This window comes from Saimiri boliviensis, chromosome 16 (genome assembly GCF_048565385.1).
Source record: "Saimiri boliviensis isolate mSaiBol1 chromosome 16, mSaiBol1.pri, whole genome shotgun sequence".
Lineage (NCBI taxonomy): Eukaryota > Metazoa > Chordata > Mammalia > Primates > Cebidae > Saimiri > Saimiri boliviensis.
Window position 1 is genome coordinate 60,454,148 of NC_133464.1, and position 26,988 is coordinate 60,481,135.

At 40.9% G+C, this 26,988-nt stretch overlaps 1 protein-coding gene across 2 annotated transcripts in view; it reads right to left on the minus strand.

Annotated features, from left to right (window-relative positions):
* Positions 1–904: 904 nt before the first annotated feature.
* CAB39L (calcium binding protein 39 like) overlaps positions 905–26,988 on the minus strand; it is a 118,412-nt gene continuing 92,328 nt past the window's right edge. For both annotated transcript variants that reach the window (XM_010330084.2, XM_003942230.3), the window contains one exon: positions 905–3,515. In XM_010330084.2, the coding sequence (XP_010328386.1) occupies positions 3,336–3,515 (180 nt within the window). In that variant the 3' untranslated portion in view covers positions 905–3,335. The remainder of the gene's footprint in view (positions 3,516–26,988) is intronic.

The window sequence follows — 26,988 nt, forward strand, 5'->3', positions numbered from 1 at the left end:
TTAATCTCCTCTAATATAACAGACCAGCAAGATTTGTAAATCTATTTTGAAACAACTATCTTTTCACATTAAAAATGATTCCAGGAATGTGTGTTTCATTTTCCTTCACATTATTACAATCACTTTCAAGTCTTGGGTAATTTCTAGACTGTGCTGTGGCTCCAGCAGCTGTGTCTCACGGGAAATGCAGACACGCCAGTCTGGCTGGTGAAGGGGGATGTGGAAAGCTCACAGCCCCTCCTTGGACAGCCACATTGCTCCCCCAGAGCCATCAAAGTAGGCCCACCCATGAGGCTGAGGGTCTGGGACATTTCCAAGGGGAGGGTGCTCCTGAGCATTTTCTCCAGGAGCAACCCTAACTTCTGGGCAGACGCCTGGCTCCAGCCAAAAGCCTCGTCCAAGAACATCATGATCTCAGTCCCTGCTGGCCTCACGCTAGGACCCTCCCAGCTGGGGAGCCTCCTAGGCAGCAGTGGGGGAGAGTTCCACATGGTGTCTGACGCCCTGGGCTGTCCCTGGTTCACAGCCTTGATAATAAAGGTGAGAGAGAGAACAGGAATTTGGCCTCGGGCCACTGTGGGTTTGTATCTAGGGTATCCTACACTAAATCTGGGATTGTTCAACCACTCAGAACTTCAATGTCCTCAATTATAAAACAGGAAAGATTCCTGGGTATGGGAAGCGTCAACAGTGGGATGTGTAGATTTCATGATCGGTAGGTGCTGCCTGGTCAGTGGTGGTTAGTGTCGCTTGGACGATGGGACGGGAGCAGGGTCACTGGTTGGTGGGGCATACAGGAAGGTATGCTGGGGCCCTGGGGCAGCAGAAAGCTTTCCCTGCTTGTAATGGTGCCAAGAACAAACACAGCCACACAACATGCAATGGAATGAAACCAACCAAGGAGTGTGTGGTACCTTTTATTTAGTCCGTCTTTATTTAAACGTGTGCTTTTGAAATTGCTTAATATGACCTTTTCAGAATTCAATTCTCACAGTATTTACAGTGAACTTTGTGCAAACAAATCTGACTGTGAGCTTCCTGCTCTCCCTTTCACACTAATAACTTACAAATTCAGATCACAACAAAACCCCAGACTCTAGTTGTCTGTTTGAAAGGTACCGAGCTGGATAATAGGTTGCTAGGAAAGAGCTAAGTAAGGCAAGCCCAAAGGAAATAAAATGTTTTCTTTATCAGAAAAGAATAATAACAAGGCTTTGCTCTCCAAAGGAAAACATATGTCCCAAGATGTTGTGGAGCAGTATTCAGCAACCAAACACATTTCCAATGCTATTTATTTCCCCTTCATTTTTTTATACTTACACTCATCTCTTAATTAAATAAGCAAAACCAGAAAAGTGCAATTCGAAGGGACTCTGGACTGTCAGGGAGTATTATAAAAATAATCCGGGCCAGGTGCAGTGGCTCACACTTGTAATCCCAGCACTTTGGGAGGCCAAGGCGGGCAGATCACCTAAGGTCAGGAGTTCGAGACTAGCCTAACCAACATGGAGAAGCCCCATCTCTACTAAAAATGCAAAAATAAGCCAGGCTTGGTGGTGGGTGCCTGTAGTCCCAGCTACTCAGGAGGCCAAGGCAGGAGAATTGCTTGAACCTGGGAGGCAGAGGTTGCAGTGAGCCGAGATCGCACCACGGCACTCCAGCCTGGGCAGCAAGAGTGAGACTCTGTCTCAAAAAAAAAAAAAAAAAAAAAAAAAAAAGTAATCTGACTTCAATGACTAAAGAGTATGGGTCATCAAGCTGCCAGCTGCCTCCCACATGGGCACTGGTCAGAGAGGCCATAGCTGCCGGAACGGGAGGTGTGGCAGACCCCACATCACCTGCCTCAGGGCCCATGCCTGGCAAGGAGGAAACACACACCTAGGCCTAGCCAAGGGCGGTGCCCTGCCTGGTAATTCTTTAGGTATAAAATCTACAAAGGGGACCAGTCCTGGAGAACGTATTTCTCTTCCCCTCTCTGGCAGAGAAATATCTGGCTGAAGAGAAAGTACACAACACACAAGTATTGTAAAAAGGAGAGTTCCTGTGGAAGGCAGTGACTCATGATTTAGAAACTGAAGTATAAGGAATACAGCTCAACAATTGTGCCTTGAATGTCTTGTAAAATATTGCTTTAAAATCCCGTTTAGATGCTTGATATCTGAAATGAAACCATGGTCTTTTAAAATATTTTTGATTCCATGCCTTTTTATAAGGAAGATGAATTAACACCTCCATCATACTAGTTATAAGAGACTATTCAGGACCGCAATTGTATAGGTTTTCTATGTTTTCACTGAAGACTGTGATAAGCAATGATAGAATGACAGCTTATTAGAAAACAAATTGAAAAAAATGTATGGATTGATTTGAGAATTTTTTCATGCATGAATCATTTCTCCTTCCTATGGTTATATACTCCTACTGATAAAAGTTCCCCACTGAGACTCCTGGACCCATGGTTTTGTGCCTGCTGGGCATCCCACTATGGTGATTCCTGCTCTAAAACACACTCACCGCAGGAAGCACTCACCCAGGACAATTATGAAGGAACTATTCTGTCCCTCACTCAACCTCTGGACGTCAATATGGAACAGCTGTGACTCTCTCCAGAGCCATGTGTTTGCAGTTCTCCAGTGAGCGGGTCATACCCCATGGGTCCCCTATTCCTCGGGACCCTTGTTGATCTATCTGTTCCCATTCAGTTGCTCCTTTGCTCAGCTGAACGTGGGAGGTGCGGGGGCCAGGCTGAGGAGCTGGGATGGAATTTGGGACAGGGAGTGAGGAGAGATCGAGCTGAGAGGGACCACTGGATCCCGAGAGGTGTGGACGCGATTTCAGTCCAGAGACACTGGGCAGAAATGAAGGACACACAATGACTAAAAACATTAATGTTACTTTCTGGGACCTCTTGGTGCCTGGAGCCATCTGTGTGTCTACCTACAGATGGGCAAAGCACTTCCACACTCTGGCCCCATTCCCGATTCTCCCCTGAGAACTCAGTCCTCCTTGAGGAGTTGGTGATGCCTGTCATTTGAGCTCCCATTTAGTGGCTCATGGTGACCAGAGGCTCATGTCTGCAAGTTAAAATTGCTTTTATCAACATCTACTACAATGGCTCTGATTTCACATAAATAATCACAGACTTGAATAAAATGAATATATTATTCTAGGTTAATTTTTTTCCATTCAAATGTTTATATTCGGTCTACCCAGAACAATTAAAACAGAAAAAATAGGCACCTCCAAAGTCTTCCCAGGAATGATGACTTTGAAATGACATGTTGTACAAACTGGACAAATGAGACGAATGACTGTGACGGGCGCCGGGGAGCTCGTTAAGGGGCCGTTTTCTTCAAGTCTCGGATCTGCTTAATCAAGTAGTTCTTCTCGTCAGCGAACTGCTCATCATCCGTCCTTTCTTTTTGGAAGCTGCTCAGAAACTCAATGAGTTTGGGCTGATTTTTTAACAGAATCTCCACAATAGGCTGTGTTTTGTGAGGACTGGCTACAAACACCTGAAACAAAAAGAAACAAATACGTACTTAGGACAGGAGTGCTGGCTAGAGAACTCACCCACACTGCTATTCGTGCTTCATGTGTGACTGATATTATTAATGTAGAGAAGCCCCTCACTTTAATTCTCAGTGAGGGTGATCAATACGGTCATGCGCCATATAATGACGTTTCAGTCAACTATGGACCACGTATACAACCGTGGTTCCATAGACCATAATGGAAATGAAAAATTCCCATCGCCGTGTGATGGCATAGCTCCACGCATTTACTCGTGTGTCTGGGGTGATGCTGGTGTAAACAAACATGCTGCCTGGCCAGTCACATAAAATTCAAGCCCATACAAGTATGCACAGTGCATAATACTTGATAACGACTACGGTACTGGTTTATATATTTATTATACCTCTAATTGTTATTTTAGAGTATACTCCTACTTATTAAACAAAAATTTAGCTATAAAACAGCCTCAGGCAGATCCTTCAGGAGGTATCCAGAAGAAGGCATTGTTATCAGGAGGTGACTGCTCCATGGGCGTTATGGCCCCTGCAGACCTTCCAGGGGGACGAGATGTGGAGGTGGAAGCAGTGGAGGCCGAGACTAATGTGTTTGTGTCTTAGTTTTTGACAAAACAGTTTAAAAAGTAAAAAGTAAAGAACTTTAAACCTAGAAAAAAGCTTATAGAATAAGAATGTAAAGAAAGAAAATATTTTTGGACAGCTGTATGATGTGTTTGTTTTAAGCTAAATGTTATTGCAAAAGAGTCAAAACATTTTTAAAAATTAAAAAAGAAACTTTTTATAAAAGTAAAAAGTTACAATAAGCTAAGGTTATTTTTATGTATGTATTTATTTGAGACAGGTCTCGCTCTATGGCCCAGGCTGAAGTGCAGTGGCACCATCATAGCTCACTGCTGCCTGGGATGCCTGGGCTCAAGTGATCCTCCTGCCTCAGCCTCCCCAGTAGGAAGGACTACAAGTGTATGCCACTGCACGTGGCTAATTAATTTTTTTTTTTTGTAGAGATAGGGTCTCACTATGATTGCCAAGGCTGGTCTCAAACTCCTGGTCTCAAGCAATCCTTCCAACCTCGGCCTCCTAAAGCTGTGGGACTACAGGCCTGAGCCACCATGTCTGGCCCTAAGGTCAACTTATTATTATTAAAAAAAAGAAAAAAATTTAAGAAATCAAATTAGTGTAGTCTAAGCAGTGTTTATGAAGTCTATAGTAGTGTTCACTAATGTCCTAGGCCTTCACATTCACTCACCACCCACTCACTCACTCTCCCAGAGCAACTTCTAGTCCTGCAAGCTCCATGCATGGTAAATGCCCTATATACGTGTACCATTTTTTCTCTTTTATACCATATTTTTACTGTATTTTTTCTATGTTTAGATACCCAAATACCATTGTGTTACAATTGCCTGCAGTATTTAGTACAGTAACATGGGGGACAGGTGAGTGCTCTAGGTGCAATATCCTGTATTACATAGCGCATATTACATAGCCTGTATTACATAGCTCATATTACAAAGCCTGTATTACATAGCCTAGGTGTGTGGGAGGCTCCACCATCCAGGTCTGTGTAAATGCGCTCTGTGATGTTCCTGCAAGGACGACATCACCTAGAGAGCGCGGTTCTCAGAACAACTCCCCGCTGCTAAGTGCCGCAGGCCTGCACTTCACCTTTCCTATCGGTCTCTTTAGTTACTAGCTAGGAGTACGTGGGAACTATATATAAACATTCAAACTTTTACTTTGTTTTACTTTTAAATATTTGTTAACTATAAAATAACATAACAAATACCAGTACACTCACCTCACAAATTGAATACATTTTGCCATTGTGCTTCAAGTGTCTCTTTTTAAAGAAAGAAAACGTTTTACAAATGGAACCAAACCCTCACCTTCCACCTTTTCCCTCCCCCGCAGCAGTGTGCCACCATCGCTGGGCATGTTTTAATGCCTTTCCTCCTACTACAGAGATATGTAAACATAAACAACATATAGTATTTCAGTAAGCTTATGGTTTTTAAAGTTTTTTTTTTAGATGGTGTTTCACTCTTGTTGCCCAGGCTGGAGTGCAATGGTGCATTCTCAGCTCACTACAACCTCCACCTCCTGGGTTCAAGTGATTCTCCTGCCTCAGCCTCCCAAGTAGCTGGGATTACAGGCATGCGCCACCATACCCAGCTAATTTTGTGGTTTTAGTAGAGATGAGGTTTCTCTATGTTGGTCAGGCTGGTTTTGAACTGACCTCAGGTGATCTGCCCACCTCTGTCTCCCAAAGTGTTGGGATTATAGGTGTGAGCCACCTTGCCTGGCCCCATAATTTATTTTTTGAACACATAATATCATCACCTGGTTCAAAATTCAAAAAGGACTGATATGAATAGTCCTCCTCTCACCTTCCCTCCCTGTAAGCCACCAGTGTCACTGTTTGTCATGATGTAAAACTTTAAAAATTACAACTGCCCAGGTCCTACCTTCCAGAGATTCTAACTCAGACTCAGCAGGTCTGCAGTGGATGCCTGGCATTCTGTATTTCTATGAAGTTCCACAGAGATTCTTATGAGATCTCTTGGTGGCAGCCATGATCTGATACTGACTGGTGCACTATTCTGTAATAGACACACTCCTTAGTTACTGCTACATATATGACTAAATGACCAGAATGGAGAGCCCTACAGAGCTCTCTGGTGTGATGCTCTGGCCTTTTGCCTCTGCCTGGCACTCTCTCTGCCCACCCCAGCCCTGTCACATAGCTGCACAGTGCCCAACTCTACAGGGAACACATTACGAAAGGTCTTTATGGTGCAGTGGGGGTTACATGGCTAAGCCCTTAAGGTTCCTCCACCCTAGCAAGTGTGGGGAAGGAGAAAACTACACTAGGATGTTGAATACCAATGCAGGGAATACAAGGCTGCGGAGGATCCCATCCCAGGAGATGGTGATGAGATTACATTTCCAGGTTTGGAACAGGAAGGCTGGTGGTGTAGGCGGCATGAGAGCTAGTCCATGAGTCAGGCAGGGAATGTTTACATGTGGTGGTGAGAAGAGCAGCATTCCAGGAATACCGAATTGTCCCAGTGCACCTCTGAAGTGGGCGGGACAGGACGTGGGAGCAACAGTAAGAATGAGTAAGGGAACGTGGTAGCTAAGGCGGCACCGGCTCTTGGACCTGGGTTCAAATTCCACATCTCCTACATGTTAGCGGTATATTCACCAGCAAAGTTTTGTTATCTAGAAATAAAAGGACCTCTTCCTGTCTGAGTGGAGAGACTATGCTGGAGAACATCAGCACATGTAAGTCTCCTGAAAGTCTTCTGTTGCCACTGTGTGTGTGGACTTAGGCTTGCTGGAGGCAAAGTGCCCAACCTGAATTCAAGGCCTTACCACTGCCCCATCACCCTAATTCTGGTCAACTGTACACACGACCATGGGCTGCCAGTTCATAGCCCTCCAAGCTGGTTGTCTTCACTCACAGGGCTGTTTCACACTCATTGAACACTCGACCCTCACGACAGCCCTGAAGTGTAAGAGTTTTAGCCTCATCTGTTAATAAGGAGACAGGCTTAGTCATGTTAATAAACTTGACTGCATAGTATTATGGTTAACAGCACAGACTCAGAAGCACACAGCTTGGGCCCAAATCCTAGTACCACCTCTTAATAGCTATATGATCCTACAAAACTTGTTTATCTCTCTGTACCTCAGTTTATTCATCTGGAAAATGGGGATGATGACAATACCTGCATGCCATTAGATAACTCTAAGGCTTACTGAGAACAGGATACGTATTCTACTCCATGCATTCGAATGGTGCATCATTTCTATGATATAAATATGATATATAAATTCTTCATGTTTCTGTTCTTTCCATCAAAGATCATGAGCTCACTTTCCCAGCAAGCGCTAAGGAGTACAGAGCCCTCTCTGGGAACACTGCACGTCCCTGTGGTCATGAGTGGCTCATGATGAGACAGTCTCTTGGCAGCCCACATGGCTTACTTAGAGTGAGCCCACCTTTCAGCCAGGCCAAGGGACCCACAACAGGGAAGGAAGAGGGTCTCCTAAGCTTCCAGTTGGTGGGTCTACAGCTGTGAGTTGACAAGAAGGAACTGATCTTTGACCTTCGGGACTGTAAAGTATCCTAGGCTCCTTTTAAACAGCCAATGGGAAAAAGAAATCACAAAGAAAATTAGACAACACTTTGGGACAAATGAAAACAAAAACAAAACATATCAAAACTCACGAGATGCACTGGAAGCAGTGCTCAGGGGAGATAAATGCCTACATTAAAAAAAGAAAGATCTCAGATTAGGAAACTAACTTTATAGCTTAAGGAACCAGGAAGAGAACAAACTAAACCAAAGAAACATAAGAAAGGAAATCATAAAACTTAGAGAAGAGATAAACAAAACAGAGGACGGGAAAATAATAAAATCAATGAAACCAAAAGTTTGTTCTTTGAAAAAAATCAATAAAATTGATAAACCTTTAGCTAGATTAAGAAAACAAAGAGAAGACTCAAACGGTAAATGAAAGTAGGAACATTACTAATGGCCTTAATAGAAATAAAAGGGGATTATGAGAGACTGCTATGAACAATTATGTACCAACAAACTAGACAACCTAGATGATGACATGGCCAGATTCCTAGAAACATGCAGACTACCCAACTGACTCAAGAAGAAACAGAGCCTGCAGACCTCTGACAGGAGATTGAATCAGTAATCAGAAACTTCCAACAACAACAACAACAACAACAACAACAACAACAACAACAACAGACCAGAACCAGATGGCTTCACTAATAACTTCTACCTAACATTTAAAGAAGAATTAACACAAATATCTCTCAAATTCTTCTGAAAAATAGAAGATATGGGAATACTTCCTAACTTATTCTATGAGGACAGTATTACCCAAATACCAAAGCCAGAGAAAACAACACAAAAACTACATATCAGTATTCCTTATGAATAAAAATACAAAAAATCATTAACAAAATGCTAGCAAGCCAAGTCCAGCTGTATATTAAAAGGATTCTATACCATGACCAAGTGGGATTTATTCCAGAAACACAAGGGTGGTTCAACACAAGAAAATCAATCAATGTAACATACCACATGTACTGGGTTAAATTGTGTTCCCCAAAAAGGTATGTTCAAGTCCTAAATCTCAGTGTCTGTGAATGTGATTTTATTTGGAAATACAGACTCTCTTTACAGATATACTCAAGATGAGGTCAAAACTGGCTTAGGGTGAGCTCTAATCCAATGACTGGTAAATTTTGGACACAGAGACACTTAGGGATATAGAGGAGAACCCCATGTGAAGATGGAGATAGGGACGCTTCTATAAGCCAAGGAGCACCAAGGATTTCTGGCAACCACCCACCAGAAGCTGGGAGAGAAGCAAGGAAAGATTCTCCCTCAGAGCCTTCAAAAGGAACCAATGCTGCCAGCACCTTATTTTAGATTTCTGGCCTCCAGAACTGTGTTTTCTGTTGTTTTAAGCCACTTAGTCTGTGGTTACTTTGCTATTACAGCCCTAGAAAACAAGTGTACCACGTTAGCAGAATGTAGGGAAACCACATGATCTTCTCAATTGATATAGAAAAAGAGTTTGATAAAATTCAATACCTTTTCATGATAAAAACATTGAACACAGAGGCTGGGTGTGGTGGCTCATGCCTCTAAATGCTTTGGGAAGCTGAGGTGGGTGTATTGCTTGTGCCCAGATGTTTAAGATCAGCCTGGGCAACGTGGTGAAACTTAGTCTCTACAAAAAATACAAAAATTAGCCAGGTGCAGTAGTGCACACCTGTAATCCCCACTACTCAGGAAGCTGAGGTGGGAGGAGCTATTGAGCCTTGGAAGTTGAGGCTGCAGTGAGCTGTGATGGTGCCACCACACTCCCGCCTGGGCAACAGAGTGAGATGCTGTCTCAAAAAACAAACAAACAAACCACCACCAACAAAAAACTCAACATAGGACAACTGGATATTCATATGCAAAAGATGAAGCTGAGCCCTTATCTTACTCTAAATAAAAAAAACCAAAACTCAAAGTTGATCAAAGACCTAAGTATAAGAGCTAATAAAAACGTCACAGGAAAATGTAGGATACATTTTCATGTTGAATTTGACAATGGTTTCTTAGATATGACATTAAAAAATGCAAGCAACAAAAGAATAAATAGGTAAATTGAACGTTACCAAAATTGAAAACTTTTGTTTATCAAAGGATACTACCAAGATAGTGAAAAAAACACATAGAATGGGAGAAAATATCTGCAAATCATGTATCTGATCAGTGTCTTGTATCCAGGATATATAAAAAAAATCTTACAACTTACAAAAACAACAACAAAACCCATTCTAAAAAGGTGAAAAGAACTTGAACAGACATTTCTCCAAAAAAGATACAAAAATGGCCAATAAGCACATTTTTTTAAATCCTCAAAAATCATTAGTCATTATGGAAATGCAAGTCAAAATCACAATGAGATACCACTTGGCACCCACTAGGATGGTTGCAAAAACAAAACAAAACAAAAACTTGACATTAACAAGTGTTGCTAAGATGGATGGAGAGAAATTGGAACCCTGGGCCAGGAATGATGGCTCATGCCTGTATTCCCAACACTTTGGGAGGGTAATGTGGGAGGACCACTTGAGCATAGGAGTTCAAGTTCAGGACCAGCCAGAGCAACATAGCAAAATCCTGTCTCTACAAAAAATTAAAACATTAGTTGGGTATGGTGGTGCACATCATAGTTCCAGCTGCTCAGGGGGCTGATGCAGCAGGGTTGCTTGAGCCGGGGAAGCTGAGGCTGCAGTGAACCATGATCACACCACTGCACTCCAGCCTAGGTGATTGTTGCTGGTGGGAATATAAAATGACACAGCCTCTGTGGAAAATTGGCTGCTTCTCAGTAAGTTCAACAATGAATTACCACATTACTGAGCAACTCCTTTTCTAAAAATGGAACATGTTCAAATAAAAACTTGTGTACCGGTGATCACAGCAGCATGATTTATAATAGCCAAAAGGTGCAAACAATCCAAATATCCATCAACTGATGAATGTATGAACAAGTATACCCATGCAATGGAATATTATGTGGCCAGTTAAACGAATGAAGTACTGGGCCAGGCGCAGTGGCTCACACCTGTAATCCTAGCACTCTGGGAGGTGGAGGCAGGTAGATCACTTGAGATCAGGAGTTCATGACCAGCCTGGCCAACATAGTGAAATGCTGTCTCTACTGAAAATACAAAAATTGGCTGGTGTGGTGGCAGATGACTGTAATCCCAGATACTCGGGAGGCTGAGGTAGAAGAATCCCTTGAACCTGGGAGGTGGAGATTGCAGTGAGCCAAGATCACACCACTGCACTCTAGCCTGGTGACACAGCGAGAACCTGCCTTAGAAAAATAAAAAATAAATAAAAGGATGAAGTGCTGATGGATCATGCTACAACATAAATGAACCTTGAAAACAGTATATGAACAAGACACCACACAAAAGGCCACACACAGTATGATTCCATTTATATAAAATATCCAGGCTGGGTCTGGTGGCTCATGCCTGGAATCTCAGCACTTTGGAAGGCCGAGGTGGGCGAATTGCCTGAGGTTAGGAGTTTGAGACCAGCCTGGCCAACATGGTGAAACACTGTCTCTACTAAAAACACAAAAATTAGCCAGGCATAGTAGCAGGTGCCTGTAATCTCAGCTACTCAGGAGGCTGAGGCAGGAGAACCACTTGAACCTGGGAGAGGAAGTTTGCAGTCAGCCGAGACTGTGCCACTGCACTCCAGCCTGGGTGATACAGTGAGACCCTGTCTAAAAAAATAAAAAAATAAAAAAAATAAAAAATCCACAGTAGGCAGATCCATGGAGCCAGAAAGCAGACTAATGACTGCCAGGGGATGGGGATGAAGGGCAATGGGAGTGACTGCTTACTCAGTACAGGGTTTCCCTTTGGGATGATAAAATGTTCTGGAACTAGATATTGGCGACAGTTGTACAAGATCATAAATATATTAAATGTCACTAAATTGTACACTTTAAAATGGTTAATGCTGAATTTTATGTTATGTGAATTTTACCACAAAAAACTAAAATTGTTACTTATATTTGAAAAAGGGACTCCAGGTTTATACAAACTGCCTGACATTTATGTAATACCTATCTGAAATGTGTGACTTCTCTGGTTACCATTTGTTTACAAGGAAGTTGCTGTGAAGTTTTAGCTAAAAATTGCCTGGCATTTTGTGGTGACTACATAAATAACTCATGACAGTCTAAAAAAAAAGGATTAAACATAATAGACAAACTGAGCTTATGTTGCTAACCAAAATAAATGTAAAATTTACAGAAATTTGCAGACAGGCATCATTGGTTCAATTCCACTGAATTCAACCACTGTACCATAAACCTAAGGAAAATGCTAAGTTTGTTACGTTTTAAATTTTGGCTTGTTTTTGTTTTTTATAGCTTCTGAACTCTGCCACCTCTAAAGGTAGTTGCTAATCAGAATCAGCTAATGCAATAGTGCATGATTCCCTTGGGGCAGCAGGGACACTGGTCAATGCACTGATCTTAAGAAACACACTTCTAATTCAAGATATGGGGAACCAAGTCTTTTGAATATTATGTTCAGGATAGAAATCTTTTTGGTTGTCTCTGTTGTCCCTATTTTTTAAAGAATGTAATTTTCAAACCACCCCCAAACAAATGACACTACCCATGACTTCTCCTTTTAGAATAATCCTTTATTGCCTGTATCCCTGAGTTTATATAACATTCCTGAGAGCTGTGATTTATGGAGTTCTCAGGCATGGTGAGAGGAAGGCAAATATCATGACCACAACTCAAATATTTTTACTTTAGAAGACTGAAAATACTGTGCTCTCTATTTTAAAATGAAATCCATTTCACGGAAAATAAAATATGTCTTACATACATATCCATTAATTTCATTCAAATTCTATTTTTCCAACAGGGATTGAGCCAGACAAGGTATGGGGAGGTTAGTCGTCTGTATCACTGACCTCACTGCCTTTGATGCATGCTGCAAGCCTGGAATGTTTTGTATACGCTCCTGTTGCAGTTACATGGAAGTTATTCCAAGCAAAATCCCTCCCTGTTGAAGTGTCAAATAAGGCAGCCGTATCGTTATTCATATGACTACACATCTCAGTAATAATTAAGAATATTTTGACACAATACTTGCTAGTACTGATCAGAGGCAACTAACTTTTTACTGTTTAAGAAAAGACTTGATCCTTAAATCTGGAAGCTGGTTGGGTGTCTCTGAGCATCACTGGGCTCACAACAGGATTAGACCAGACCCCACTACACATCAATGGAGGAAGAAAAACCCTGGGAAGGAAGTGAGGGTGGTGGAGGCCAGCAGCCTGAAAGTACAGGATGCTCTACAAACCTCTAGAATCTCTTGAAATCTTCCTCCTCACTGCCAGCATTCCTACCATCACTCTACATAAGTGATACATGTGGAAAACTAGGGAAATAAAGAAAAGCACAAAGAATAAAGTAAAAACAAACAAACAAACAAAAAACCAAAAAAACTGACATAATTCCTCCACCCAGAGATAACCACTGTGAATAGCTGATATATGTACTTACAGCATTTTTTCTTGTGCACATATCTATTTGTAGAAAAATTTTAAACAAAACTGGGCTGACATTCTGTACATAATAATTTGTAACCTACTTTTTCCCTTAATAATATGTTTTTAAAATTTATTTTTATTTTATTTTTTATTGCATTTTAGGTTTTGGGGTACATGTGAAGAACCTGTAAGATTGTTGCATAGGTACACACATGGCAGTGTGGTTTGCTGCCTTCCTCCCCATCACCTATATCTGGCATTTCTCCCCATGTTATCCCTCCCCAACTCCCCACACCCTGTTGTCCCTCCCCTACTTCCCCCCAACAGACCCCAGTGTGTTTTTAATGCGTGTAGATTCTTCTTACATTACATAGGATGATCATCATTTAAAAAATATAGATATCACTCTAGATTCCTCCTCTCTAGGCAGGGCATCTCTGAAAGAAAGGCAGAAGCCCCAGTCAGGGGCTTATAGATAAAACCCCCATCTCCCTGAGACAGAGCACCTGAAGGAAGGGGCGGCTGTGGGCACAGCTTCAGCAGACTTAAACCTTCCTCCCTACTGGCTCTAAAGAGAGCAGCAGATCTCCCAGCACAGTGCTCAAGCTCTGCTAAGGGACAGACTGCCTCCTCAGGTGGGTTCTTGACTCCTGTGCCTCCTGACTGGAGACACCTACCATCAGGGGTTGACAGACAACTCATACAGGAGAGCTCTGGCTGGAATCTAGCAGGTGCCCCTCTAGGATCAAGCTTCCAGAGGAAGGAACAGGCAGCAATCTGCTGTCCTGCAATGTCTGCTGGTGATAACCAGCCAAACAGGGTCTGGAGTGGACCCCCGGCAAACTCCAGCAGACCTGCAGCAGAGGGGCCTGCTTGTTAGAAGGAAAACCAGCAAACAGAAAGGAATAGCATCAACATCAACAAAAGGATGTCTACACAGAAACCCCATCTGAAGGTCACCAACATCAAAGATCAAAGGTAAATAAATCCACGAAGATGAGGAAAAACCAATGCCAAAAGGCTGAAAATTCCAGGAACCAGAACGCCTCTTCTCTTCCAAAGGACCACAACTCCTCACCAGCAAGGAAACAAAACTGGATGGAGAATGAATTTGACAAATTGACAGAAGTAGGCTTCAGAAGGCAGGTAATAACAAACTCCTCCAAGCGGAAGGAGCATGTTCTAACCCAATGCAAGGAAGTGAAGAACCTTGAAAAAAGGTTAGACAAATTGCTAACTAAAATAACCAGTTTAGAGAAGAACATAAATGACCTGTTAGAGCTGAAAAACACAGCATGAGAACTTTGTGAAGCATACACATGTATCAATAGCTGAATCGGTCAAGCGGAAGAAAGGATATCAGAGATTGAAGATCAACTTACCGAAATAAAGCATGAAGACAAGATTAGAAAAAAAGAATGAAAAGTTAACAAACAAAACCTCGAAGAAATATGGGATTATGTGAAAAGACCAAACCTGTGTTTGATTGGTGTACCTGAAAATGACAGGGAGAATGGAACCAAGCTGGAAAACCCTCTTCAGGATATTATCCAGGAGAACTTCCCTGACCTAGCAAGAAAAGCCAATATTCAAATTCAGGAAATATGGAGATCACCACAAAGATAGTCCTTGAGAAGAGCATCCCCAAGACACATAATTGTGAGATAACCAAAGTTGAAATGAAGGAAAAAATGTTAAGGTCAGTCAGAGAGAAAGGCCGGGTTACCCACAAAGGGAAGCCCTTCAGACTAATAGTGGATCTCTTGGTGGAAACCCTACAAGCCAGAAGAGAGTGGGGGCAAATATTCAACATTCTTAAAGAAAAGGATTTTTGGCCAGGTGTGGTGGCTCATAACTGTAATCTCAGCACTTTGGGAGACTGAGGCAAGCAGATCACGAGGTCAGAAGTTTAAGGCCAGCCTGACCAACATGGTGAAACCCTGTCTCTACTAAAAATGCAAAAATTATAGCTGGGCATGGTGGTGCGTGCCTGTAATCCCAGCTACTGAGGGGGCTGAGGCAGGAGAATAACTTCAACCTGGAAGGCAGAGGTTGCAGTGAGCTGAGACCATGCCACTGCACTCCAGTCTGGGTGACAGAGTGAGACTTTGTCTCAAAAAAAAAAAAAAAGAAAAGAAAAGAAAAGGATTTTCAACCCAGAATTTTATATTCAGCCAAAATAAGTGTTATAAGCAAAGGAGAAATAAAATCCTTTACAGGAAAGCAAATGCTGAGAGATTTTGTACAACCAGGTCTGCCTTACAAGAGCTCCTGAAGGAAGCACTAAATATGGAAAGAAAAAAACCAGTACCAGTCACTGCAAAAACGTACCAAATTGTAATGACCATTGACACTATGAAGAAACTGCATCAACTAATGGGCAACATAACCAGCTAGCATTATAATCACAGAATCAAATTCACACAGAACAGTATTAATCTTAAATACAAATTGGCTAAATGCCCCAGTTAAAAGACATAGACTGGCAAATTGGATACAGAGTCAAGACCCATCAGTGTGCTGTATTCAGGAGACTCATCTCATGTGCAGACACACATAGGCTCAAAATAAAAGGGATGGAGGAAGATTTACCAAGCAAATGAAAAGAAAAAAAAAATAAATAAATAAATAAAAAGCAGGGTTGCAATCCTAGTCTTTGATAAAACACACTTTAAACCAACAAAGATAAAAAAAAGACAAAGAAGGGCATTACACAATGATAAATGGATCAATGCAACAAGAAGAGCTAACTATCCTCAATATATAGATGCACCCAATACAGAAGCACCCAGATTCATAAAGCAAGTTCTCAGAGACCTACAAAGAGACTTAGACTCCCACACAATAACAGTGGGAGACTTTAACACCCCACTGTCAATATTAGATCAACGAGACAGAAAATTAACAAGGATATTCAGGACTTGAACTCAGCTCTGGACCAAGTGGAACTAATAGACATCTACAGAACTTTCCACCTGAAATCAACAGAATATACGTTCTTCTCAGCACCAAACCACACCTATTCTAAAACTGACCACATAAGTAAAATACTCCTCAGCAAATGAAAAAGAACAGAAATCATAGCAAACAGTCTCTCAGACCACAGCATAATCAAATTAGAACTCAGGATTAAGAAACTCAAAACTGCAAAACTACATGGAAACTGAACAACCTACTCCTGAATGACTACTGGGTAAATAACAAAATGAAGGCAGAAATAAATAAAGTTCTTCGAAACCAATCAGAACAAAGACACAAAGTACCAGAATCTCTGGGACACAGCTAAAGCAGTGTTTAGAGGAAAAATTTATAGCACTAAATGCCCACAAGAGAAAGCAGGAAAGATCTAAAATCGACCCCCTAACATCACAATTAAACGAACTAGAGATGCAAGAGCAAACAAATTCAAAAGCTAGCAGATGACAAGAAATAACCAAGATCACAGCAGAACTGAAGGAGATAGAGACACACACACACACACACACACACACACACACACACACACACACACAAAATTAAAAAAAATCAATGAATCCAGGAGCTGTTTTTTTTTTTAAAAGATCAACAAAATATATAGGCCACTAGCCAGACTAATAAAGAACAAAAGAGAGAAGAATCAACAGACACAATAAAAAATGATAAAGGGATATCACCACTGATCCCACAGAAATATAAACTACCATCAGAGAATACTGTGGACATCTCTATGCAAATAAACTAGAAAATCTAGAAGAAATGGATAAATTCCTGGTCACATACACCCTCCCAAGACTAAATCAGGAAGAAGTTGAATCCCTGAATAGACGAATAACAAGTTCTGAAATTGAGGCAGCAAATAATAGCCTACCAACCGGCCGGGCGCGGTGGCTCAAGCCTGTAATCCCAGCACTTTGGGAGGCCGAGGCGGGTGGATCACGAGGTCAAGAGATCGAGACCATCCTGGTCAACATGGTGAAACCCTGTCCCTACTAAAAATACTGAAAATTAGCTGGGCATGGTGGCGTGTGCCTGTAATCCCAGCTACTTGGGAGGCTGAGGCAGGAGAATTGCCTGAATCCAGGAGGCGGAGGTTGCGGTGAGCCGAGATCGTGCCATTGCACTCCAGCCTGGGCAACAAGAGCGAAACTCCGTCTCAAAAAAAAAAAAAAAAAAAAAAAAAAAAAAAATAGCCTACCAACCAAAAAAAGTCCAGGACCAGATGGATTCACAGCCGAATTCTACCAGAGGTACAAAGAGGAGCTGATACCATTCCTTCTAAAACTATTCCAAACAACAGAAAAAGAGAAAATCCTCCCTAAACTCATTTTATGAGGCCAGCATCATCCTGATAACAAAACCTAGCAAAGACACAACAAAAAAAGAAAATTTCAGGCCAATATCCCTGATGAACATTGATGAATCCTCAATAAAATACTGGCAAACCGAATCCAGCAGACATCAAAAAGCTTATCCACCAATATCAAGTCAGCTTTATCCCTGGAATGCAAGACTTGTTCAACATATGCAAATCAATAAATGTAATCCATTTATTATTATGTAATCACATAAACAGAACCAATGGCAAAAATCACATGATTATCTCAACAGATGCAGAAAAGACCTTTGATAAAACTCAACACTCCTTCATGTTAAAAACTCTCAATAAACCAGGTATCGATGGAATGTATCTCAAAATAATAAGAACTACTTATGACAAACCCACAGCCAGTGTCATACTGAATGGACAAAAGCTGAAAGCATTCTCTTTGAAAACTGGTACAAGACAGGATGCCCTCTCTCACCACTCCTATTCAACATAGTATTGCAAGTTCTGGCCAGGGCAATTAGGCAACAGAAAGAAATAAAGGGTATTCATACAGAAAGAGAGGATGTCAAATTGTCTCTGCAGATGACATGATTGTATATTTAGAAAACCCCATCATCTCAGCCCAAAATCTCCTTAAGCATAAACAACTTCAGCAAAGTCTGAGGATACAAAATCAATGTGCAAAAATCACAAGCATTTCTATACACCAATAATAGACAGAGATACAAATAATGAGTGAATTCCCATTCACAATTGCTACAAAGAGGAAAAAATACCTAGGAACACAACTTACAAAGAATGGAAGGACCTCTTCAAGGAGAGCTACAAACCACTGCTCAAGGAAATAAGAGAGGACACAAACAAATGGAAAAATATCATGGATAGGAAGAATCAATAGTGTGCAAATGGCCATACTGCCCAAAGCTATGTAGAGATTCAATGCTACCCCCCTCAAACTACCACTGACTTTCTTCACAGAATTATAAAAAACTTCTTTAAATTTCATATGGAACCAAAAAAGAGCCTGTATAGCCAAGGCAATCTTAAACAAAAATAACAAAGCTGGAGGCATCATGCTATCTGACTTCAAAGTATACAGCAAGGCTACAGGAATCAAAACAGCATGGTACTGGTACCAAAACAGATGTATGACTAATGGAACAGAACAGAGGCCTCAGAAATAATGCCACATATCTACAACCATCTGATCTTTGACAAACCTGACAAAACAAGCAATGGGGAAAGGATTCCCTATTTAATAAATGGTGTTGGAAAAACTGGGTAGCCACATAAAGAAAACTGAAACTGGACCCCTTCCTTACACCTTATACAAGATGGATTAAAGACTTAAATGTAAGACCTAAAACCATAAAAACCCTAGAAGAAAACCTAGGCAATATCATTCAGAACATAGGCATGGGCAAAGACTTCATGATTAAAACACCAAAAGCAATGGCAACAAAAGCCAAAGTTGACAAATGGGATATAATTAAACTAAAGAGCTTCTGCACAGCAAAAGAAACTATCCTCAGAGTGAACAGTCAACCTACAGAAGGGGGGAAAATTTTTGCAATCTATCCATCTGACAAAAGGCTAATATCCAGAATCTACAACTAACTTAAATTTACAAGAAAAAGCAACCCCATCAAAAAGTTGGCAAAAGATATGAACAGACACTTCTGAAAAGAAGACATTTATGTGTCCAACAAACATATGCAAAAAAAGCTCATCATCACTGGTCATTAGAGAAATGCAAATCAAAACCACAATGAGATACCACCTCATGCCAGTTAGAATGGTGATCATTAAAAAGTCAGGAAAAAACAGATGTTGGAGAGGATGTGGAAAAATAAGAATGCTTTTACACTGTTGATGGGAGTGTAAATTAGTTCAACCATTGTGGAAGATAGTGTGGCAATTCCTCAAGGATCTAGGACCAGAAATACCATTTGACCCAGCAATCCCTGTACTGGGTATATGCCCAAAGGATTATAAATCATTATACTATAAAGACACATACACACATATGTTTATTGCAGCGCTGTTCACAATAGCAAAGACTTGGAACCAACCCAAATGCTCATCAAATGATAGAATGGATAAAGAAAATGTGGCACATATACAGCATGGAATACTATGCAGCCATAAAAAATGATGAGTTCATGTCTTCTGGAGGGACATGGATGAAGCTGGAAACCATCATTCTCAGCAAACTAACACAGGAACAGAAAACCAAACACCACGTGTTCTCACTCGTAAGTGGGAGCTGAGCAATGAGGACACATGGACACAGGCAGGAAAACATCACACAATGGGGCCTGCCAGGGGGTGGGGGGTCTAGGGGAGGGACAGCAGTAGGAGAAATACCTAATGTAAATGAGAGGTTGACAGGTGCAGCAAACCACCAAGACACATGTATACCTATGTAATAAACCTGCACGTTCTGCACATGTATCCCAGAACTTAAAGTATAATAAAATATATATATATATTTTAATATACACACACACACACACACACACACACACACACACACACATATATATATATATAGAGAGAGAGATAGATAGAGATGAGAGAGAGAGAGAGAGAGAGAGAGAGAGAGAGAGAGAGAGATCCTCTGCTGAATCCTTGCTATGCACTAAGCATTATCCTAAACAGTTTATATAAATTGTATTCATTCTTTTATCCTGACAACAGCTCTGGGAGGAAGATACAATTTTTCCCCAATCTCCAGGTGAGGCTGAAAGAAGTTAAAGCAGCATCCCTGACCACTAGGCTGTGTGTGCAGTGTGTGCCTTCCAGGCTGTGCTGGGTGCTTCTGCCAGTGACTGCAGCACAGTATGGCTGCCAGCTCTGCCCTCTCCATATGTGGCTTGGATGGACTATTTGGTTCAAATGTTCTTAACTACTTATCTAAAGGTAGGGTCAAGGAGGGGAAAAGGGGGCTGGGGTTAAGCTATAATCACATATTTCTCATCTCTAAAACTGTTAAGTAAACTAGTGGGCCAAAGAAATGGGAACCTGTTTTTTGCCTTCTTTCCAAAGTTTTTTCAGTATTTTCATGTTGCCTTTAGACAGCCAAATATAAGGTGGATGTCTGGACACTTCCTTAGAGACCCAGAACATGTTGATTTGAATTGAACAATTCAAGCCTGTAGGCAGTTTTGTAAAAGAAATATAGCATGCTGATTACATAGATCTCATTGGGTTTTTATAAAGTGTTTTTAAAGCAGCTTTTTGAGATAAATTTCACATACCATATAGTTGACACATTTAAAGTTAACATTTCAATGGTTTATAGTATATTCATAGTTTTGCAATCATCACTAGAATCGATTTTAGAACATTTTTATCATCCCCAAAAGAAATCCTATACCCATTAGCCGTCATCCCCTTGGCCCCATGTTCTCCCAGCTCTAGGCAACACTAATCTACTTTCTGCCCCTAGAGATTTGCCTTATTCTAGACATTCATATAAATAGAATCATAAAAGATGTGGCTTCTATCACTAGTTTCTTTCATGTAGCACAATGTTTTTAAGGATAATCCATGCTGTCGCATGTTGTGAGTGCTACGTCCTTTCTATGGCCAAAACTTCATTGGGTTTTGCAAGTATTCAATGAGTATGTCTTGCAAAGTCTCTGGCCCGCAGCAAGTGCTGATTACAGTTGCTACTTCCTTCAACATGAAATCACTGCGGTGTCACATATAGCAGTAGTTGCTTTCCCAAATATTTACTCTTATGCAGATGCAAGTTATTAATATTCATATTTAAACCCAATCGCTCATTTAACTATTTTGAGTAAATTATTTTATCCTCTATTCAAAGAGTGAGTATACTAGTATTTCTTCTAGTAAAACTGTTAAAAGAGGAATTCATACTCCTAATATACTTTGTCACAGTCAATTGTAGAAAGAATAGACTCTTCTAAGTGGGAAGGACCTCACGAACTTAGCTAACACATCCTACCACTTCAGACATAGCCCAGTGGTAATTCTGGGCAAACAGGAATGTATTCCTATTAGATCCCCTGAAAAGGTGATTATTCTCAATGACCTATTCCAGTGTCTACAACTCCCCTTCTCAGGAAATTGGTTTTTATCTATAGTCACTCTCCACAGCCTATTGAGATAGCTGCTGTTGTCTTGCATTATGATATTCTACGAAACGTGTGCTGTGTCCTCAAGTACTACTGTTAAATTTCTCTGTCAGTCTTCTTTTTTGGTGCATTAGTGTTTTTAAATCTTTCACATAGGTCTTGTTTTTCAAATAGCTCAATCATCTCTGTGGCTTCTCTCTGTTGAGCCTCTCTGTATTCTGTATACCGTCCTTCAGGTAAGCACCTCAGAGGAACTGTGGAATCTCTTTTCCTAGGATCCTTAAGGAAAAGACATTTACCTGATGACAGGGCCAACCTTAAGATTCCCAGAGCTGTCAATATAAACTTCATCACAGTGCAATCTGACTAGAGTTGAAGAGAATACTGGCTTTGTGCATCAGGAGCCTGCACTCTGCTATCACTTGCTCACCCTGGATTTTTCCACTCCTTGTGCCATCTGTTTCTCTATTCATTTTATTTCCTTCCCTGGTCTGTGATACTGTACTTTTCATCGCTGAGCTTTTAGCCACTTATTCCTGGTTTCATCTAGAATGGACAAATACTGAAGCCATTCAGAATCCTTCTTCTAGAGGCCTTCAATTCCATTGGCAGATTTACCAGTGAGTGTGATGAGCACACATGCTGCTGCCTCATTCCCCAAGCCTCGGATGGAAACGTGGACCAGGACTTCCCAGTGGAAGGAAGCCGCCTGCAGAAAACATAGATTCCAGACCCACACGTTCTCACTTTCTGAATGGAATATGCCAAGAAGGAAGGATCTATATATATTCTCAAGTCAGAATAGTTGTATTTAACATGATGATGCTTGTCAAACATTTTGTCAGAAACATTTTTTTAAAGACACTGTATCACTACCCAGGAACCTGTTCTTGTCTCGATATTTGAGGATTGATATGAGTCCCTCCAGTTTAGCATTACCAGATTTAGCAAACAGAAAGAGAGGATGCCCTGTTAAATTCAATTTCAAATGAACAATGAGTAATTTTTTTAAAATAAGTATGTCCCGTGCAGTGCTATACATTGTTCATCTCAAATTCAAATTGAATGGGGCATCTTGTATTTTATCTGGCAATCCTTATCTGGTTCAGAAGCACAGAGGGTCTCAGTTTTCTTCCTTTAAGAATGTACATATTGGCTGGGTGCAGTGGCTCATGTCTGTAATCCCAGCACTTCAGGAAGCCAAGGCGGCAGATCACTTGAGGCCAGGAGTTCAAGACCAGCTTGGCCAACCTGGTGAAACCCCATCTCTACTAAAAATACAAAAAAAAATTAGCCAGGCGTGGCGGTCGACACCTATAATCCCAACTACTTGGGAGCCTGAGGCAGGAGAATCACTTGAACCTGGGAAGCAGAGGTTGCAGTGAGCTGGGATTGCACCACTGCACTCCAGCCTGGGTGACAGAGTGAGATTCTGTCTCAAATAAAAAATAAATAAATAAAAATAATTATTAAAAAGAACATACAGGCCGGGCGCAGTGGCTCAAGCCTGTAATCCCAGCACTTTGGGAGGCCGAGGCGGGTGGATCACGAGGTCAAGAGATCGAGACCGTCCTGGTCAACATGGTGAAACCCCGTCTCTACTAAAAATACAAAGAATGAGCTGGGCATGGTGGCGCGTGCCTGTAGTCCTAGCTACTAGGGAGGCTGAGGCAGGAGAATTGCTTGAACCCAGGAGGCGGAGGTTGCGGTGAGCCGAGACCGCGCCATTGCACTCCAGCCTGGGTAACAAGAGCGAAACTCCGTCTCAAAAAAAAAAAAAGAACATACATACTAATTTACTTACTCAGACATTAAATATTTAAATAACCACTATGTGCCCAAAACTCTTCTAGCTGTTAGGAAATAGAACAGAGAAAGAACAAATCAGAGGAAAATTCCTGCTCGCAAAGTGCTTCTAAGAAATATAAAGGTCAAGCAAAGAGGCACTTTGCCATTTCTAATTTACCAGCCTCAGTCCCCAACATGTAAGTGGAGCTATGTAGAAGAAAGACACAGGATTTGGAAGCAGAAGATCACCAGGTCTGTGCGAGTTCAGGCTCATCACTTAATCTCTCAGAGAGGCAATTTCCTCCCCAATGAAACAGGGACACCACACCAGCCTGACTTTGCAGATGGGGTGAGGATCACACGAATTTTGTCAGGGAAAATGCTCTATAAGCTACAAAGTGTTAAAATGTTACTAACATTGTTGTCAATGCAGTTGTTTTGGCATTTTGGAATTCAAATTTTTGGAATCTATGGATTTCATACAATTGTGGAAGTTATATAGGAAACTAGACATTTATCCCAAAATTATATGGAAAAGCAACTTAAACAGTTTTTTATCCTAGGTAACATTCACAAACAATAACTATAGGCTTCATTTTCTTAATATATTACTGCAAAACTATTACGTAAAGTAGGTAACAACATTATAAATATTCAGCAGCAAGATTATCAAACAGAGCTATAAGTAATATTTGTTTGATAATGTTGCTAAAGTTTGCCAGAAACATTTTTATAAACACTTCTATAAACAAACATAGAGTTGATTGTCTTATGAATTTTTAAAGAAAGTATTTTTAAAAATGGAAAGGAGAGGTGAGGCCTTAATTATGGCTTTTCATATTTTCTCCTTGGCTTCTTTGTTAAATATGCAAAAGGACAAAATAAGATCAAATGAGGATATCATAAAGCTGAATGTTTGACACTATTTAAAAGTAGTTATGAAGCATTAAGTCAGAGTCAGAGTTGGCACATTTTTCAATATACTGTTGAAATGCTGTGGGAAATTATCATTATCAAATTAGCTCATAGCAATTCCTAAATTCCCTTGGTCTCAACTGTTTTCTCCATGAGTAGTGTTAGATTTGGTACACTATAAACATAGTAGTTTGGTGTGCTAGAAAGTGGGTCTTTAGGCCAGGCACGGTGGCTCACACCTGTAATCCCAACACTTTGAGAGGCCAAGGCAGGTGGATCACCTGAGGTCAGGAGTTTGAGACCAGCCTGGCCAACATGGCAAAACCCCACCTCTACAAAAAATACAAAAATTAGCCAGGCATGGTGGGGGTGGGGGGCCCTGTAATCCCAGCTACTTGGGAGGCTGAGACAAGAGAATCACTTGAACCTGGGAAGTGGATGTTGCAGTGAGCTGAGATCATGCCATGCCATTGCACTTCACTCTGGGCAACAAAAGTGAAACTCCGTCAAAAAAGAAAGAGAAAAGGAAAGGGAGAAAGGAAGGAAGGGAGAGAGAGAAAGAGAAAGGAAGATGGTCCTTAAGGAAGTGAGTAATTCATGGTTAGTCCTTCACTAAATTAATCTGTAATTTTGCTTATTTTCAGTAAGACCACGTGGAAACTATTCTCATTCTTGTTCTACAAACCTTTTTAGCTGAACTTTGAAGCTGACTTATATTCTGGAATAAGCTTGGGATAGAACTTTTTGTTTTCATGGGAATAGCTATTGCAGCCATCTGCTAGGATCTGAGTGACAGACTAGTGTGCCATATTTGGCACTGGCCGTGCCTGAGTTTCAGCAGCTCTGAGTGAGTAAATGACACAGACCACTTTCTTATACCTTCTTACATGGTTTGGTGGGAAGGGGCAACACGGCCCTTTGCTATCGAGGTTAACAGGGAAAGGAAAGGGAGAAGATCACCTCATAATGGGTCCCTCAGTCCATACTGGGCACATCTCTGGGAGAGCCAGGACCAGAGACTAAAGTCTCATGACCTAGTACCTTAGAATTAGACTTTAACACTTTCATTTTGCAAGTGAAAAAATGGATTCAGATGGATTTGCCCAAAGTGGCTGCTGGCAACTGAGACAGAACACAGACTCTGCTCTCTTGACTTCCACCTGGGTTTCTCACCACACTATCCTGCTCACTAATGGTAGGAAGCATGTGTTGTACCTATTAGCAAGCTAATGAGAGTCAGCCATTAATAATCCAGCAAAGACATTTTCAGGACATTACAGAAGGTGCTTTGGGGAAAAAAAACCTATTAATTAAGCAATGTAAAAATAATCCTAGGACTTAGCTGTTACTCTTTTCTAAATAACAAAATATTTTTGGCAAGTAAACAATGTAGTTCATACTTCAGTAGAAGGAATGTAGCTGGGTTACAGGGCAGGCCAAGTTACACACATACAAATAAACAAGTGGTCAACTATTTCTAAATGTACCTACCCTGTCCAGTGATTAGGTGACCCAAATTTTGATCTTCTTAGAGGATGGAAATAGGTTATTTTTATTTTACAACCCACTGATTCCTTCTATATATAATACTGCATTTTTGAACAAAATTATATGAAGTTTATTCTCATCTAGGATAATATTTAAAGTTCTGTGGGAGCTGAATGACATGACACACAGCCTTCTACAATTCCTTCAGTCCAAGGGTCTTGAGAGGGCCTACCGTTTTACAATGCGTAGGCATTTTCCAAGCCTACAGCACTCTATTTTGGCTTCATGTATTTTTTTTTACACTTTTTATGAAATAATTCTAATACACAGAAGAGTACAGAAATAACATATCAGATTTCATATGTTCACCACTGGCTCTATCAAAATCTAATATTGCTTGCCATACTTTTCAGATTTTTTAAAAATAAAATATTACAGATATAATTGAAAGCTCTTGGACACTCCTGTATGATATCACTTATTCTCTTCTCTACTCCTTCTCCTGAGGTGATCACTATCTTGAATTTGGTATTTGTCATTCCCATGCATTTTGTTTGTTTGTTTGTTTGTTTGTTTTGAGACAGAGTCTTGCTCAGTTGCCCAGGCTGGAGTGCAGTGGCACAATCTTGGTTCAGTGCAACCTCTGCCTCCCAGGTTTGAGCGATTCTCCTGCCCTAGCCCCCTGAGTAGCTGGGACTACAGGTATGTGCCACCACACCTGGCTAATCTTTGTGTTTTTAGTAGAAACTGGGTTTTGTCATGTTGGCCAGACTGGTCTTGAACTCTGGCCTCAAGTGATCCGCCCACCTCAGCCTCCCAGAGTTCCAGGATTCCGGGTGTTGAGCCACCATGCTTGGCCTCCATGCATGTTTTTGCACTTTAACTGCATATATACTAATCCACACTTAGCATTGTTCTGCATGTTTTCAAACTTTAAATAAATGACATCTTTAAATATTTGTTCATTCTACTCAACAAAATGTTTCTAAGATTAGGCAAAGTGATCCACACAACTCTATTTTAACCCATTATTATATGCTATTGTATGTGTGTAGCACAATTTATCTTCCCAGTCTCCCCTTGGTGTCCACGTATGGTTTTTCCCATTTTAAACAATGTTGTAATAAACATCTTTATACAGTTAAGTCCTTATTTAGGGCTGTGGATAAGTTCTTAGAAACTGTAACTTTAAGCAAAACAACAGATAAGGTAAACAATTTTTTTTCCCT